We start from the raw sequence: 18,491 nt of genomic DNA, 5'->3' as shown, positions 1-18,491 counted from the left end.
CATAAGTGAACAAATGACCAAGCATGACTTAATACACACCTAAACCAGCCCACCACATTTTATACATATTAACAAGATGTTGAGTAGACCACAAAATTATTCCAAGTGGATCATGATAAATATGTGTGCTCTTTAGATTTTTGTACATTTAAATATTTTGGAAAAAGTTTTTCTGAGACCCAAGTTTTTAGTCAAAACCATCTGTAATACAATGAAAGGAACATGCCAAGTTTCAGTGTGTAAACTCTGATTTTCTCTGTCATAGGTTATAAGTTCACAACTGTTTTTTTTTTTAAATCCATTAATAGTTTAATGCATGAGATGAGGAAATAAGTTTGTGTTATGACATTGTTTGACATTTTTGTTGTGACTTAATAGTCATAAATAGTTCATGTACCTTGAGAAGACAGGATATAACTATACATTATACATTCTGTTCTGTTTATATATTCTAAATCCTTATTTGTATTTTTCTTCTTGATCTCTTTTGACCAAAGTGGTTTAAAGTTACTCTTATCAATGTGCTTGTCTATCCTTGTAAGTACTATGTAGTTTCTTTCTTACATAGTTGCATCTGTATTTTGAGGGACAAAATTCAAATCTATTATAATTTCATTGTGAATGGTAGCTGTTAGTATTAAGAATGTATTCATTGTTTTGTTGTTGTTCACATAATGTTCCTGGCCTGAATTTTAAGTTGTAACATGTCAAGATCATAACCCTTGCTTTTTTGATTTGCATGTGTTGGGCCTAATTTCACTTCTCTTCATACTTTAGCCTTTCTGAAATATTTTGTTATAGCTAAGTTTTATTTAGAAGCAGAAGATATTAAGAAGAAGTGGCAAGAATACATAGAAGAACTATATAAAAAAGATCTTCACGACCCAGATAATCATGATGGTATGATCACTCACCTAGAGCCAGACATCCTGGAATGAAAAAGTCAAGTGGGCCTTAGTAAACATCAGTATGAACAAAGCTAGTGCCAGGTGATGGAATTACAGTTGAACTAGTTCAAATCCTAAAAGATGATGCTGTGAAAGTGTTGCACTCAATAGGCCAGAAAATTTGGAAAACTCAGCAGTGGCCAAAGGACTGGAAAAGGTCAGTTTTCATTCCAATCCCAAAGAAAGGCAATGCCAAAGAATGTTCAAACTACTGCACAATTGCAGTTGTCTCACACCCTAGCAAAGTAATGCTCAAAATTCTGCAAGCCAGACTTCAACAGTACATGAACCATGAACTTCCAGATGTTCAAGCTGGATTTAGAAAAGACAGAGGAACCAGAGATCAAATTGCCAACATCCACTTGATAATCAAAAAAAGCAAGAGAGTTCCAGAAAAGCATCTACTTCTGCATTACTGATTATGCCAAAGCCTTTGACTGTGTGGATCACAATACACTGTGGAAAATTCTTCAAGAGATGGGAACACCTGACCACCTGACCTGCCTTTTGAGAAATCTGTATGCAGGTCAGGAAGCAACGGTTAGAACTGGTCATGGAACAACAGACTGATTCCAAAAAGGGAAATGAGTACATCAAGGATGTATACTGTCACCCTACTTATTTAACTTATACACAGAGTACATCATGAGAAATGCTCAGCTGGATGAAGCACAAGCTGGAATCAAAACTGTTGGAAGAAATAACAATAACCTCAGATATGCAGATGACACCACCCTTATGGCAGAGAGTGAAGAAGAACTAAAGAGCCTCTTGATGAAAGTGAAAAAGGAGAGTGAAAAAGTTGGCTTAAAACTCAACCTTCAGAAAACTAAGATCATGGCATCAGATTCCATCACTTCATGTCAAATAGATGGAGAAACAGTGGAAAGAGTGACAGACTATTTTGGGGGCTCCAAAATTACTGCAGATGGTGACTGCCGCCAGGAAATTATAAGATGATTGCTCCTTGGAAGAAAAGTTATGACCAACCTAGACAGCATATTAAAAAGCAGAGACATTACTTTGCCAACAAAGGCCCATCTAGTCAAAGCTATGGTTTCCAGTGGTCATGTATGGATGTGAGAGTTGGACAATACAGAAAGTTGAGCACTGAAGAATTGATGCTTTTGAACTGTGGTGTTGAGAGTTTCTTGGACTGAAAGGAGATCAAACCAGTTAATCTTAAAGGAAATCAGTTCTGAATATTCACTGGAAGGACTGATGCTGAAGCTGAAGTTCCAATACTGTGGCCACCTGATACAAAAAAACTGACTCATTGGAAAAGACCCTGATGGTAGGAGGAGAAGGGGAAGACAGAGGATGAGATTGTTGGATGGCAACACCAAATCAATGGACGTGAGTTTGAGTAAGTCAGGGGAGAAGTCTGCCTGGCCCTCCCAATCAGCAGGCAGGTCAGACGAAATGGAGATGCAGAGCAGGGCTCTCAGGGCACCTGGCAGCAGCTGCCTCCGTCCACAACCATACCACTCTGAACAGGCCCGATCTTGTCTGATCTCGGAAGCTAAGCAGGGTCTGGCCTGGTTAGTACTTGGGTGTGAGACTGCTTGGGAATACTGGGTGCTGTCATCTCTTTGCCTCCCCTCTCCTTTTGCCCCCAGGCCCCAGGCACATTTAGCGCCGAAAAACCCACCTGCCCCTGACCCCTGGCACCCCACCATGCTCAGAGCCGTCGCCTGCCTTTAGGTTGTCCAGCCGGCCGGCCAGCCAGCCAGCCAGCCGGCGGGCCTGGAAGGCACCAGCGTCCCTACTGTTGGGTCCCTGAAGCCCCAGCGCCTCCCTGGGTGGGTGGCAGGGGCTCTGACTCCCGCGGCACACCTGGGTTGCCCTTGCGCGGCCCGGGAGCCCCTCCACATTCAGTTCCCAGGAACCCAGATGACCATCTGGTCTCTGTCTGAGGCTCCCTGGGCAAGCAGGGCAAAGACTAATAGAGTTTTGCCAAGAAAATGCACTGGTCATAACAAACACCCTTTTCCAACAACACAAGAGAAGATTCTATACATGGACATCACCAGATGGTCGACACCGAAATCAGATTGATTATATTCTTTGCAGTCGAAGATGGAGAAGCTCTATACAGTCAGCAAAAACAAGACCAGGAGCTGACTGTGGTTCAGATCATGAATTCCTTATTGCCAAATTCAGACTTAAATTGAAGAAAGTAGGGAAAACCACTAGACCATTCAGGTATGACCTAAATAAAATCCCTTATGATTATACAGTGGAAGTGAGAAATAGATTTAAGGGCCTAGATCTGATAGAGTGCCTGATGAACTATGGAATGAGGTTCATGACATTATACAGGAGACAGGGATCAAGACCATCCCCATGGAAAAGAAATGCAAAAAAGCAAAATGGCTGTCTGGGGAGGCCTTACAAATAGCTGTGAAAAGAAGAGAAGCAAAAAGCAAAGGAGAAAAGGAAAGATACAAGCATCTGAATGCAGAGTTCCAAAGAATAGCAAGAAGAGATAAGAAAGCCTTCTTCAGTGATCAATGCAAAGAAATAGAGGAAAACAACAGAATGGGAATGACTAGAGATCTCTTCAAGAAAATTAGAGAAACCAAGGGAACATTTCACGCAAAGATGGGCTCGATAAAGGACAGAAGTGGTATGGACCTAGCAGAAGCAGAAGATATTAAGAAGAGGTGACAAGAATACACAGAAGAACTGTACAAAAAAGATTCCCATGACCCAGATAATCACAATGGTGTGATCACTGACCTAGAGCCAGACATCCTGGAATGTGAAGTCAAGTGGGCCTTAGAAAGCATCACTACAAACAAAGCTAGTGGAGGTGATAGAATTCCAGTTGAGCTATTACAAACCCTGAAAGATGATGCTGTGAAAGTGCTACACTCAATATGCCAGCAAATTTGGAAAACTCAGCAGTGGCCACAGGACTGGAAAAGGTCAGTTTTCATTCCAATCCCAAAGAAAGGCAATGCCAAAGAATGCTCAAACTACCACAAACTGCACTCATCTCACATGCTAGTAAAGTAATGCTCAAAATTCTGCAAGCCAGACTTCAGCAATATGTGAACTGTGAACTTCCTGATGTTCAAGCTGGTTTTAGAAAAGGCAGAGGAAGCAGAGATCAAATTGTCAACATCCACTAGACCATGTAAAAAGCAAGAGAGTTCCAGAAAAACATCTATTTCTGCTTTATTGACTATGCCAAAGCCTTTGACTGTGTGGATCACAATAAACTGTGGAAAATTCTGAGAAAGATGGGAATACCAGACCACCTGATCTGCCTCTTGAGAAATTTGTATGCAGGTCAGGAAGCAACAGTTAGAACTGGACATGGAACAACAGACTGGTTCCAAATAGGTAAAGGAGTTTGTCAAGGCTGTATATTGTCACCCTACTTATTTAACTTCTATGCAGAGTACATCATGAGAAATGCTGGACTGGAAGAAGCACAAGCTGGAATCAAGATTGCCGGGAGAAATGTCGATAACCTCAGATATGCAGATGACACCACTCTTATGGCAGAAAGTGAAGAGGAACTAAAAAACCTCTTGATGAAAGTGAAAGTGGAGAGTGAAAAAGTTGGCTTAAAGCTCAACATTCAGAAAACGCAGATCATGGCATCCGGTCCCATCACTTCATGGGAAATAGATGGGAAAACAGTGGAAACAGTGTCAGACTTTATTTTTTTGGGCTCCAAAATTACTGCAGATGGTGACTGCAGCCATGAAATTAAAAGACGCTTACTCCTTGGAAGGAAAGTTATGACCAACTTAGATAGCATATTCAAAAGCAGAGACATTACTTTGCCAACAAAGGTTCGTCTAGTCAAGACTATGGTTTTTCCTGTGGTCATGTATGGATGTGAGAGTTGGACTGTGAAGAAGGCTGAGCGCCAAAGAATTGATGCCTTTGAACTGTGGTGTTGGAGAAGACTCTTGCGAGTCCCTTGGACTGCAAGGAGATCTAACCAGTCCAGTCTGAGGGAGATCAGCCCTGGGATTTCTTTGGAGGGAATGATGCTGAAGCTGAAACTCCAGTACTTTGGCCACCTCATGTGAAGAGTTGACTCATTGGAAAAGACTCTGATGCTGGTAGGGATTGGGGGCAGGAGGAGAAGGGGACGACAGAAGATGAGATGGCTGGATGGCATCACTGACTAGATGGACGTGAGTCTGGGTGAACTCCGGGAGTTGGTGATGGACAGGGAGGCCTGGTGTGCTGCGATTCATGGGGTCGCACAGAGTGGGACATGACTGAGCGACTGAACTGAACTGAACTGGGCAAGCCTCAGTCAATCCCGGAGGCTTCCCCACCACCAGCCCCACCATCAACCCCAGCCCCATCCTCACAGGTGACCGCATGTGCTGCGTGCACTCAAGCACACACCCACAGAGACACACAGACACAAATACACAAACACACACCCAGCCTCTGAGATGGGTCAAGAGCCGGAAACCCCAGGTATCAGAGACAGAGAAAGAGAGAGAGAGAGGCATCAAGAGGACCACACAGGCTTCCCATCCCCTGACCTCCACGCACTCCACCCTCCATTCTGAGTATCCACCCGACCCCCCGTCGACCCGACTATACCCTTGCCCACCGACACACTCACACACACACTCTCACTCACTCACCCTCTGACCTGGGGATGGGGTCTGGGTCTTGCCTAAGGTAGCCAAGCTGAAGGGGACCTTTGAGATCTCAGCTGCGAAGAAGTCTTGGAGACCCTACTGGTGACTGCCAGCCCCAGGGCACCGTGTCCAGCCTGGGCTCAGCCCAAGGCTGATGCCCCTCCCTTGGGGAAGCTGCTACTTCCTCACAGCCTCTCTCTGAGGTATGTCATGGCGGGTGCCAGTGTGTCTGTCTCGGATCGGATGCCATTCTCTCTCCCATGTCTGTCTCGCGTTTTCTGTCTGTCAGTGGCTCTGTGTCTCCCTCTCTCTGTCTGTGCCTCCGTGTGTGTGTGTCTGTGTGCGTTGTGTGTGCTCACACACGTGTCTGTCTCCCCCTCGCCATCTTTGAGTCTGTCTCTGAACCTTCGTCTCTTTCTGGCTCTGTGTTTCCTGATACCGGGCCTCCCATCCCTTCCTCTGCCCCCGGCCTCTCCCAGGTGCTATGACTCTGGCTCTTGCCGGCGAACTTGCGTCTGTCGTCTGTCTCACTTGGCCTGGCTGCGTGTGAGTGTCTGTGTGTCTGTCCGTGTGCTTGCCTGTCGCTCATCTGCTCTCTCAGGAAGGTCCTGCGCTTGGGGGGTGGCGTGGAGCAAGGGGGAGTCTCAGTAGGGCAAAGGGGTGGGGCTGACGCTCTCCAGTCAACCACGCTGGTGGCTCGCAGTGCGTTTGGGCACCGGGCAGGTGCAGGGCATGATGGGTGCTCCGGGCCCCGGCTGGACTGCACCTAGGCCCAAAGGAGGCTCAGAGGACCGCGCGCCACTGGCAGCTGCAGGCCGCCAAGCCAGACACCTCCAGGGCCACGTGGCCCTATGCAGCGAATGGGATAGGACGGGCCTGGAGAGGCCCAGGGTGGGAGAGCTCTGAGACCTCCTCGCCCCTCACCCAATCTCCCAGCACCCCCACACACTCCCAGACGCCTGCTCTGGGTCCCAGAAGGCTTCCGGACGCGGGTGCTGGCCAAGGGTGGCAGTGTGTGGGGGCCGGGCAGCTTCGGCAGGCCGCCCAGCTGCCCGCCCTGGCTGCCCGGAGTCTGGTGGCGGGTCCTGCGGCGCATGTACAGCACATGTCAGGGGAGAAGTGCGCCTGGCTCTCCCGACCAGTAGGCAGGTCAGAGTGAAGTTGAGATGCAGCGCAGGGCTTTCAGGGCTCCTGGCAGCAGCCGCCTCTACCTACAAGCCTGAATAGGCCTGATCTCATCTGATCTCGGAGGCTAAGCAGGGTCGGGCCTGGTTAGTACTGGATGTGAGGCCACTTGGGAATACCGGGTGCTTTCGTCTTTTTGCCTCCCCTCTCCTTTCGCCCCGGGCTCCAGGTGCCATTGGCGCTGCAAAACCCACCTGCCCCTGATGTTCCCATTTCTTTGCCCAGAAAATGAAACTAACTACAAAATACCTGCAACCACAATAAGCACCCACACACCCAGGCTATTTTCCAGCTATACTTACATGCTATGAGGACATGATCCCTTTTCAGTACATGTAAAACACAAAATGACACGCTCATGTCATTAGGTATTTTTAAAATTAGATTAGCACTTTGCCCTTCTTTACACATCAGTCATGATTACTTATCTCGATAGCTAGTTTCTATTTTATGTCAGGAAGTATCTACTAAGACAGTCACTGTTCATATTATTCTCTTAAGTCTGTACAGTGATGGAAGCCAACTCCCTAGCCTGGAAGGACGGGGTCCTGGGCACCATATCTGACTTTTGACAGTTGACTTTGCACTTTCAACAAGAGATAATGTGCCCTTGCTAAGAGGCACTGAGTGATTGTCATCTGAGACAGAATCTATGGGACTGCAGCTTCTTGATGCGGGGCGGATGCATGTTGATGTATGGCAAAACCAATACAATATTGTAAAGTAAAAATAATAATAATAATAAAAAAGAAAACCTAAGGGATAGCCAAGGCTACATTTCCTTCTGTTTTTTAAGCTAGGGGATGCTTTCTGTGAAGCTTACATGGAAGTTACAAAAATAAAGACATAAAAGAGCCTCCAGGAACTACCAGCAATCATAGATTGGAGTCAGAGAATGACTTCTCCTACCCATCCTTGCATCGCGGTGAGGAACTGAGGCCCAGACACAGCTGGTAGGGAGACAAAGACGAGTCTGTCTCCCCACTGTCCCACTTCTCCCCATCCCAGACTGGCACACAGACCAGATGCCTGACAACATGTAGCAGTCACTCTTGGGGATACCTCAGACTTTTCTAATTTAGCAGCATTTTAGTTCACATATGTGACAATGCACAGAAAAAGTAAAAGGCATTCATGGTTTAAATCATACAACGTATTGCTAACCTTCATTGAAAGTTCATTTCACCTGGATTAAAGCATGGTCTCCACCTGGGCCCCACGAGCCTCCTTTGGGCTTCTCCTCTCCTGCTGCCCCACCCTCTGTGCCGTCCCCACCTGCTAAGCACACTCTGGCCACACTAGCCTTCCTGCTGCCCTGTGCACACAGTCCTGCTCCCTCCAGGGGATCTGGGTGTGTGGGGATCTCTGAATACACACCCTCCTTCTCCCTGCTCCATGGAGCACCCCATTCCCTATTGCTCTCTCCACAAAGTCGATCCTCAAACAAAATGCTATAGAATTCACTTGTTTGCCGACTTATTTCTCTATCTTACTTGACTAAATCAAACTCTATGAAGTCAGATACTTTGTAGATTCTTTTCATTACTGACTCCCCAGCACCTAGAACAGTGCCTGACACACAGTAGATGTGTGAAATATTTGTTGAGTGTTGTGGGAGGGGATGAAAGGGGAGAACAAAGAATGATGAAACCACGGAAACAAAGTGGGAGCCCCAGGAGAGTGGGTGCTGAGGCGGGCACAGGTCACCATGCCATTGCTAGGGCTGCACCTAAGTTCAGGGTACATCTTTCAGAACAAAATCACTGAGAACAGCATGGCATAATCACTCACCAACAGGTATCACTGTGGCAACAATACTAACAAGCAGCTTTAATACACAAGTGTGTTTTCCCAAATACTATATTTCACTAAGTTAATCAAAAGATGTTTCTCTTATACTGACAGATCTCTATTTTCAACTCAACACAAGAGCTGGCCATTTTTGAAGAAAGATCTTTAACATCAAAGTGAGGACAGTTAATATTAAAGCAAATCCAGGCTCTAGAACACTTCTGTTTTCTGCTGGTTTTAATCATCTTCAAATCCTCCAAAACAACAGACTGGAGACAAGACCCTGGGGCTTTGTAGAAACGACGACATTTTCTCTTCATTGTCTGTCTATGCAGGCGATGCAGGCAGAGCCCACAGGGTCTCCAGGGGGGTCACAAATAGCCTTTCCCTTAGAGACACATACAGTGTTTCCTGTTTTTTTTTTTTTTTTTTTTTTTTACATAGTCCTAGGTCATGCAACCTGCTCCAAAAAGCAAACATCTGGATTCTGATGGTAAAAAGAATGTCACCACCTCACCAAAACAAAGAACTAGAGAGTGTTATCAATATTCCACTGTTTTGAACACCTACATCTAAACTTTGATCTGAATTGAGTTCATCCTCTCACCCTCACCTCTTTCACTACTTCCTTGAATCAGTGTGTTATGATGCCTATGAGAAATTTATACATCAAAATATTCTCTTCAAGATCATAAGCTGGAGCACAGGAGTTCTAGAGGGTCCAGATTTTAAGGTGAAAGAAATGTACAGAACAACTACAAAGTAAGGGGGAAAAATGAGAATAATCAAGAAAAGAAAGAAAAACAAACGTTGAGGAGAAGGGAAACAAGAAGAATAAGAAGGAAAAAGAAGGAAGGGGAAGCAAAAGAGTAAAGGGAAGCATGAAAACTCACAAAGGGCTGCCCACTGAGGGATACACAGGCTGGCCTCTGCCCAGTGCAGGGTCTCTGAGTACTGGGCCAGTCAGGAGCTGGTGGGCAGGTAGGGGAGAAACCCACTGTGTTCCAGTGTCCTCAGAGTGTGGAACCCTCATGCAAACTACCAGGGCACTGGCCTCCCATCCCTCCTCCCAGAACTGGGGAGCTTTTCAGAACTGCCTTCTTTCAGCCCTGCATCTGCAGACAGTCCCTCTTCATCATCAGGACAGGTGTTTTCAGAGTGACCCAGGGAGAGCTCTCAAGAGCACATCTCAAACTGCCAACTCCTCCACCCACCCTTCCTAAGGATTAAGAAAGTCAGTTTAGTTCAGTTCAGCAACTCAGTCAGGTCTGACTCTTTGCCACCCCAGAGACTGCACCACACCAGGCTTCCCTGTCCATCACTAACTCTTGGAACTTACTCAAACTCACGTCCTTTGAGTCAGTGAAGCCATCCAACTAGAAGTCCAAGAAACTAGACTGGTTTAAAAAAAAAAACATTATTGTCTGAAGTAGAGTGGGAGAAAGAACATTCCTGACAAAAATTTAAATGCTCCATTAAAAATAAAAAAAAACACAAAAACCTCACAAAAATTTCTGGGTGCTCCACAATTCCAAATATGCTTCAAAAATGATCTCTTTATCATCACAAATAAGCCAGTGACTTACAAAACAAAACACACCTGGATGAGGTTTACATCTGTAGAGAGGACAGGAAGAAAAAAGATAGGATATGCAACTCAATGGACATGGGCTTGGGTGGACTCCAGGAGTTGGTGATGGACAGGGAGGCTTGGTGTGCTGTGGTTCATAGGGTCACAAAGAGTTGGACACAACTGGGTGGCTGAACTGAACTGAACACGGGCTGATTTAACTAAAACTGAACATGGAAAATCATCTCCAGGAGACATGGTTGATCTGCTTGAGAGCATTTTATTCCTGTGTCAGGTGGCAGGTTGAGAGATAACACCCCCTGGCCCCTTACAGAATCTCTGCTTTTCCTCAAGTGAACATGGAGTCAAGCATCAGGACAAACCTGGAAATCAGTTGAGAATGTACTTCACACTATATTTCATCCCACAGAAGCTCCTTTATTTAGAAGCCATAGAAACACTTCTTTTGGATACTAGTGGACAGAAGAGTTGTCCTTCTGAGACTATTTCTTTTCATCTCACAGCCACGGGGCATGATCCAGCTGTGTTCCCACTTCCCTTTCTACCTTAAACCTGAGGGATAAATGTCAACCACCTTTAAAAACTGCAAGTCCTTCTTAAATTCATTTCAGCATTTTGGTTCACCTCAGCGCTATACTCAATTTCTTTCAATTTGATCTATTTCCCTCTCTCATCTTTTTGTATACCTCACATATTCATAAGCTGCTCATATATTTTTTTTGGAACCAAGGTGGATTACCATTCTTTTAGCCAGCGAGTAAACACAGGTCTTAGGATTCCTATACAAAAAGTTTGTCATGTTTCTACCAGCTATCCTTCTATATTTTCCTCCAGGATTTTCTGTGCCCAAATTGCTTTTCTAAAATCAGTCGTCTGTTCAATCTCTTGACCATTCACATTTTTAAAGAAAGATACTGGACTTGGACTTCCCTGGTGGTTCAGTGGTTAAGAATCTACTTGCTAATACTGGGGACAGGAGTTTGATCCCTGATTCAGAAAGATCCCACATTCCAAGGGACAAGTAAGTCCACGAGTTGCAACGACTGAAGCTGGAGTGCCTAGAGCCCATGCTCCACAACAAGAGAAGCCATTGCAATGAGAAGCCCCAGCACCACAACTACAGAAAGTCTGCACATAGTGACAAAGACCCAGCCCAGCCAGAAATAAATAAATAAAATTAAATTTTTCGGAAAGCATTTATTCAAACAAAGAAAAAAGGGACTTTCCGCAGTCCAGTGGTTAAGACTCCATGTTCCCACTGCAGGGGGCCCAGGTTTGATCCCTGGTTGAGGAACTAAAAATCCCACATGTAGCAATGAAGATCCTATGTGCTGCAACTAAGACCAGGAACAGCCAAATAAACATATATACTTAAAATTTTTTTTTACAAAAAAGGAAGATAACGGCCTTGATTTTCCAAAGATGCACCAAGAATGATCAAGTCACTCTCACACCTTGACCCTGTTCTCCACGAATTCAAAACTAAAATTAAGTCTCTCTGCATATATCTATCAAGTAACCTTTGGAGCTTGGTGGTGAGCCCTTAAAATGGTCCTCAGTCTCTTTCAGCACATGCAGAATTCCATCAAATATAATACTTGCATTCATGTGCTAAGTAGATATTTTATTAATATTTGTATCTTTTTTCAACAAAATATCTTCATTTATTCACTCAATATTTAAGTATATACTGTATCCAAAGGTCTTGAAATGTTAGTAGTCTACACAGAAGACAGATAGTAGATACAGATCAGATCTAAACCTAAGTAATTCACATGATAGAGATATGAATAAAATGCCAGGAGGCTCCAGAAAAACCACCGTGGTGGGGGTGGGTTGCATCAAATAAGTAAAGGGAAATGAAGAGAGAGAGGATAAGGAGAAAAGATAACTGGAAAGGATCCCTTCTTATTAACGTTTCTGCTACAAACTTCTGGAGCAAGCACATTACTCTCTAACTTCCTTTCCAGCCTGTCCTTCTAGGAGATTTCACTCTACAGACTTCAGATGGTCAGCCTCAGCACCTCAGGCTTCTCTGTGGAGGAAACACAAAGACACTGTAGGAACCGAAGATCCCCAAGAACCCATAACCCCTGAGGCCTCACTGCAGCCTCTGCACCTAGATTCACATAGAGGAAGGTCAGTTTCTTCACCAGTAGATGAAGGTGGAGAAAACCAGTTTCACAAAATGGATTGTGGAAAAACAGAAGTGCAGTCCCCAAGAAAGGGAGAAAAGGCAGCACCACGAATCTGAATTAGCCTGCCATGTGGATTAGTGGGGCTTCCCAGGTGGCACTAGGGGTAAAGAATCCACCTGCCAATGCAGGATACAAGGGGACCCCAGTTTAATCCTTGGGTTGGGAAGATGGCAATGGAAACCCATTCCAGTATTCTTGCCTGGAGAATCCCTTGGACAAGGAGACTGGGGGATACAGTCCATAAGTTTGCAAAGAGTCAGACACGACTGAAATGACTTAGCATGCAAAGAGGAGCCAAAAGGCCAAAGAAAAGTCAAAGAAAACCAAGTTGTCAATTTTCTAAGATAGAACCACAAGTCTTTCTTCTTCAGAAAGAAAAATAATCAGTGAGTTGTTTTACTTTAAAACAAAGCTGAAAGGGACCACATGCTGCAAACAGTAATTTTAGCTGTGAAGTCACTACACACAGATCACAGTCACGTGAACTGGAAATAGTTTATCACTATTAATAATCATATTATCAGTATTTGCAATTAATATGTATTTTTCAAAAAACGTAGGGTCTATGCATGGTTTTCAGTGTTACTGACATTCTCACTTGCCTGCTTATGACAGGGAGGGTGAATGGCCCCAGAATGAGAATGCCCTGCAGAATCCCACAGAATCACAGTAGGAAAAGTTTTAGCAAGGGCCATTAGACCATTTTGGACAAAACAGTTACTGGGCTCTTGGGTTTATTAACAGATCAGCTGGAGAAAAATAAGTCACTACATTAAACTATTTTCTACTTATCTCCACCATCCTTTTTAAGAATACACATTTTAAAAGGAGACAAATTGTTATATTAAAAATTGCTACTCTGGCATTTTGCAAGTTATATCGAATAACAAAGAAAAAATTAGTTTGCAAACGTATCAGCCTCAATTCCAACTATCATCTCTTACCAAATTAAAATTCATATTATCACTAAGTAACTTTCTGTCTAGCATTCCTCCAGTTTACAAAAAAAAAAAATCAGTAACATAAAATGTTTCATAACTTTTTTAAACTGCCCTAAAATTTTAGAGGATAATATAAATGTTTCAGTTAAAGTTGAGAAGTTCACCCTAGCAATGAAAACAATGAAAACATCACCCTAATCTTTGGTGTAAAACACAAGATATGAACAACTATTAAAATATCTCTCTATGAAATTGATGAAATTGATTGATTCTACTGTAGCTACACCCAGCTATTTCCTAACCAGGAAGTAACTTCTAGAAAAACATCTACTTCTGCTTTATTGACTACTCCAAAGCCTTTGACTGTGTAGATCACAACAAACTGTAGAAAATTCTTAAAGAAATGGAATACCAGACTACCTTACTGCCTCCTGAGAAATTTGTATGCAGTTCAAGAAGCAACAGTTAGAACTGGACATGGAACAACAGACTGGTTTCAAATTGGGAAAGTAGTATGTCAAGGCTGTATATTGTCACCCTGCTTATTTAACTTAGATGTAGAGTACATCATGTGAAATGCCAGGCTGGATGAAGCACAAGCTGAAATCAAGATTGCTGGGAAAAATATCAGTAACCTCAGATATGCAGATGACACCATCCTTATGGAGGAACCCTGAATTTCCCGCCTCAAGTCAAGATGAGGCCCTGGTCACCTGCACCAACTCGAGAGGAATCCCAAGAGGCCCCTCACAACTCGAAAGGATTCTTGACTTCCCAGAGATAACATAAGAGGCTCCCTCAGGTCCCCGTGGTAACTCGAGGGAACCCACACTTCCTGCCGCAACTCGAGAAACACCTTGAGATTCCCCCTTCAATGCGAATTGAGGCCTGATTCCCCTGCCGTGACTCCAGAGCACTCCTGCACTCGCCCTCGCAACTTGAATGGAGACTTGACTTCCCTGAGGCAACACAAGAGGCTCCCTGAGTTCCTCGTGGTACCTGGAGAGGAATCTCAAGCCTCCCGCCGCAACTCGAGACAAACCAAGAGATTCCCCCGTCAATGCGAGATGAGGCCCTTGTCTCCTGCAGCACCTCGAGAGCAATCCCAAGTTCCCTCTCAAAACTCGAGAGAAGGTTTGACTCCCTTCATGCAACTCAAGGGGGCCCAGTGATCCCTGTCACAACTCGAGGTGAAAGCCGAGTTTCCCGCCACTACTCGAAAAGAGCCCTGTGTGTCCCACCTCATCTGGAGATGAGGGCCCATTCCCTGCTTCAGCTCAAGAAGAATCCCAACTTCCCCTCGCACCACAAGAGGAGGCCTGTGTCACCAACTGAATCTCGAGTGGAACCCCGCGGATCCTGCTGCAAGGAAAAAGGACGCCAGATAAGTCCTGATTCCCCTGCACCGGCTGCAATGGAACAGCGAGTATCCCCTCACAACAGGATGGGAGGCCTGTCGCCCAAGCCTATCCTCTTGAAAAGCCCAAATTCTCCACCTGAACTCCACCAGAGGCCTGACATCCCTTTGAAAACTCGATAGAAATGCAGAGTTCCATGCCTCAACACCAGACGAGGCCTGACTCCTTAGTTGAACCTTGATATGAAGCCCGAGATCCCTGTTGCTGCCAGAAAGGAAAACTGAGTTTCCCGACTGAACTCTAGACATGGCCCTATTTACCGGCAGTGACTCTAGAGGAATTCCAACGTGTCCCTCACAACTCGAAAAGAGACCTTACCACTCTGAGGCAACACGAGTTGGTCCCTGAGGTCCCTGTGGCAACTCGAGAGGAACCCCAAGCTTCCCGCCACAACTCGAGAAAAACCACGAGATTCTCCCCTCAACGTGAGATGAGGCCCTTTCCCAGAGCAGTGTCTCCAGAGAAATCCCACATTCCCTCTTGAAACACGAAAGGGTACTTGACACCCTTGATGCAACTCAGGAAGGTCCCCGAAATACCCATCCCCACTTGAGAGGAACACCGAGTTTCACGCCACAACTCAAGAAGAGCCCCGTTTTCCCCCTCCTCAACTCGAGATGAGGGTTGATCCCCCTGCTTCGTTGGGAAAGGAATCCGGACATTGCTGTCATCCCTCAAGAGGAGGCCGGTCTCACCTTGAAACTCGAGCACATCCCAGGGAGTTGTGCCTCAATTTGAAAAGACCCTGATTTCCCCATCCACTCCAGATAAGCCTGATTCCCTTGCACGGACTTGACTGGAACCCCGAGAACTGACAAAAAACATGAAGGGAGGTGTGACAGCCCCGTGGCACCTTAAGAAAAAGCCCCAGACCCCTATGTCCACTCGAAAGGAAGACTGACACCCCTTTTACACCTCAAGAGGGAAGCGAACTTCCATGTCTCCACACGAGATGAGGCCTGACTCCCCTGTTGAAACTCCACAGGAACCCCGAGATCCATGTCAGAACTGGAGAGGAACCCTGAGGTTCTGGCCTCAACTCAAGATGAGGCCCTATGCCCCTGCACTGACTGGAGAGGAATCCCGAGAGGTCCCTCACAACTCGAACAGAGACTTGACTTTCCTGAGGCAACACGAGTGGGTCCGTGAGGTCCACATCACAACTCGAGCGGAACCCCCAAATTCCCGCCAAGCCTCGAGGAAAACCACGGATTCTCCCCTCAACGCAAGATGAGGCCCTTTCCCACTGCAGCGTCTCGAGAGAAATCCCACGTTCCCTCCTGAAACTCGAAACGGTACTCAACACCCTTCATGAAACTCCAGAAGTTCCCCGACTTACCCGTCCTCACTCGAGAGGAACACTGAGTTTCCCGGCACACCTCAATCTGAGCCCATTTGCCCCTCCTCATCTCGAGATGAGGGTCGATTCCCCTGCTTCATCTGGAAAGGAATGCCGGGGTCCCCATCACCTCTCAAGAGGAAGCCGGTCTCAAATTGAAACTGGAGAGGAACCCGGGGGTCTTGCCACAATTCAAAAGACACAGATTTCCCCATCCGCTCGAGATAAGGCCTGATTCCCTTGCACTGATTCAAATGGAACCCCGAGAATCAACTCACAACACAAAGGGAGGACTGATACCCCAGTTGCAAATTCGAGAAAAGCCCCAGGTCCCCAATTCAACTCGACTGGAGGTCTGAAACCTCTTTTACAGCTTGAGAGGAAAGCAGAGTTCCATGCCTCAACACAAATCGAGACCTGACTCCCTGTTTGAAACTGCAGACACACCCCGAGAGCCACATCAGAACAGGAGAGGAACCCTGAGGTTCCCACCTCAACTGGAGGCCTCTTACATTACACTGACCTCAGAGGAATCGCGAGAGGCCCCTCACAACTCGAAAGGATTCCTGACTTCCCATAGGCACCATGAGAAGCTCCCTGAGGTCACCATCGCAACTCGAGGGAACCAAAGTTTCCTACCACAACTTGAGAAAGACCTCGAGATTCCCCCTTCAACGCGAATTGAGGCCCGATTCTCCTGCCATGACTCGAGAGCAATCCCACGTTCCCCCTCGCAACTCGAATGCAGACTGGACTTCCCTGGGACAACACGAGAGGCTCCCTGAGTTCCCCGTCATAACTCGAGAGAAATGCCAAACTTCCCGCCGCAACTCGAGAAAACCACGGGATTCCCCCATCATCGTTATCGTGAGATGAGGCCCTTCTTTTCCTGCAGAGCCTAGAGAGCAATCCCGAGTTCCCTCTAAAAACTCCATAGGAGGCTTGACTCCCTTTAGGCCACTAAAAGGGCTCCAGGAGATACCCGTCGCAACTCCAGAGGAGAGCAGAGTTCTTTGCTTCAACTCGAGATGAGGCCTGACTCCCCAGGTGAACCTTGAACGCAACCCCGAGATCCCTGTCGCCACTGGAGAGGAACACGGAGTTTCTGGACACAAGTCTAGATGAAGCCTATTTCCCCTGAAGTGACTTGCGTGGAATACCGAGGTGCCCGTCACAACTCGAAATGAGACTTGACTTCCCTGAGGCAATAAGAGCAGGACCCTGAGGTCCACGTCGCAACTCAAGAGGAACTCCAAACTTCCTGCCAAGCCTCAAGGAAAACCATGGGATTCTCCCCTCAATGCGAGATGAGACCCTTTCCCACTGCAGCGTCTTGAGAGAAATCCCATGTTCCGTCTTGAAACTCGAAACGGTACTCCACACCCTTCATGAAACTCCAGAAGTTCCCCGGCATACCCGTGCCCACTCAAAAGGAACACCGATTTTCCCAGCACACCTCAATCTGAGCCCCTTTGCCCCTCATCTCGAGATGAAGGTCGATTCCCCGGCTTTGTCTGGAAAGGAATCCCAACGTTCCTGTTGCCCCTCAAGAGGAGGCCTGTCTCACATTGAAACTCAACGGGAACCCTCGTGGGTCGTGCCACAATCCCAAAGGCACTGATTTCCCCATCCACTCGAGATAAGGCCTGATACCCCTGCACCGATTCAAATGGAACCCCGAGTATCATGAAAAAACATTAAAACCATCTTTAGTGAAAAATATCCATATAGAAAAGGCCATGCCGATCCCATATTCACCATGTCTGCTTTAAATCCATCAAGTTTGTCTAAATCACTGAAAATCTCAGTAACACTCATTTTTAAAAAAAAATTATTTTATTTTTTAACTTTACAACATTGTATTGGTTTTGCCATATATCAACATGAATCTGCCACAGGTATACATGTGTTCCAAAAAAAAAAAAAAGGATGAGAAGAAAAGATATATTCATACAATTGAATAATTGCTGAAAGGGAAGTGGGGCTGTGGATTACATTATACTGTAGAAACCATATGATTTCCTGATTTTGGAGATTATGTGCAGGTTTTTTCAGGAGAATGCACCCATTTTGGATAAAATATATAGAGTATTTTAGATGATGTGGCAAATGCGAGCCCTTTTCCCATTGCTAGGAGTTTTCTGTACATTTTAAATTCCCGGAAAGTAAATTATGTTTCAAAACAAACAAGTCAATACCATAAAAGTAAATCAGATTAGACAGGCATGAAACTTTCCTATAGAGGTCAAGACTTACCCAGACGAAGTTCAAGGGATGCTGTGATGCTCACTGCCCTTGAAGGAGTCCACATGGAATGAAGAAGTACTGTGGGAAGTCTATTAGTAACCACCATGCCTTGGGTCCTCTGGATGACCTATTGCAGGAGAAACAGATTTTACAAATAAAATTTTCCCAATAACTTTGAGAGAGTCATTTCTTAGGCAGGTTGATAAGTC

General features: G+C 45.7%; 1 protein-coding gene across 1 annotated transcript in view; it reads right to left on the bottom strand.

The window, feature by feature from the left end:
- Positions 1 to 18,491, bottom strand: part of LOC129655850 (uncharacterized) — an 86,859-nt gene that overhangs the window by 40,290 nt on the left and 28,078 nt on the right. Inside the window, 1 exon segment of the mRNA XM_055586674.1 lies at positions 18,292 to 18,409. Within this exon segment, the coding sequence (XP_055442649.1) occupies positions 18,292 to 18,409 (118 nt within the window).

This window comes from Bubalus kerabau, chromosome 6 (genome assembly GCF_029407905.1).
Source record: "Bubalus kerabau isolate K-KA32 ecotype Philippines breed swamp buffalo chromosome 6, PCC_UOA_SB_1v2, whole genome shotgun sequence".
In the NCBI taxonomy this organism is placed as follows: Eukaryota; Metazoa; Chordata; class Mammalia; order Artiodactyla; family Bovidae; genus Bubalus; species Bubalus kerabau.
This window is presented reverse-complemented; position numbering and strand designations above follow the sequence as displayed.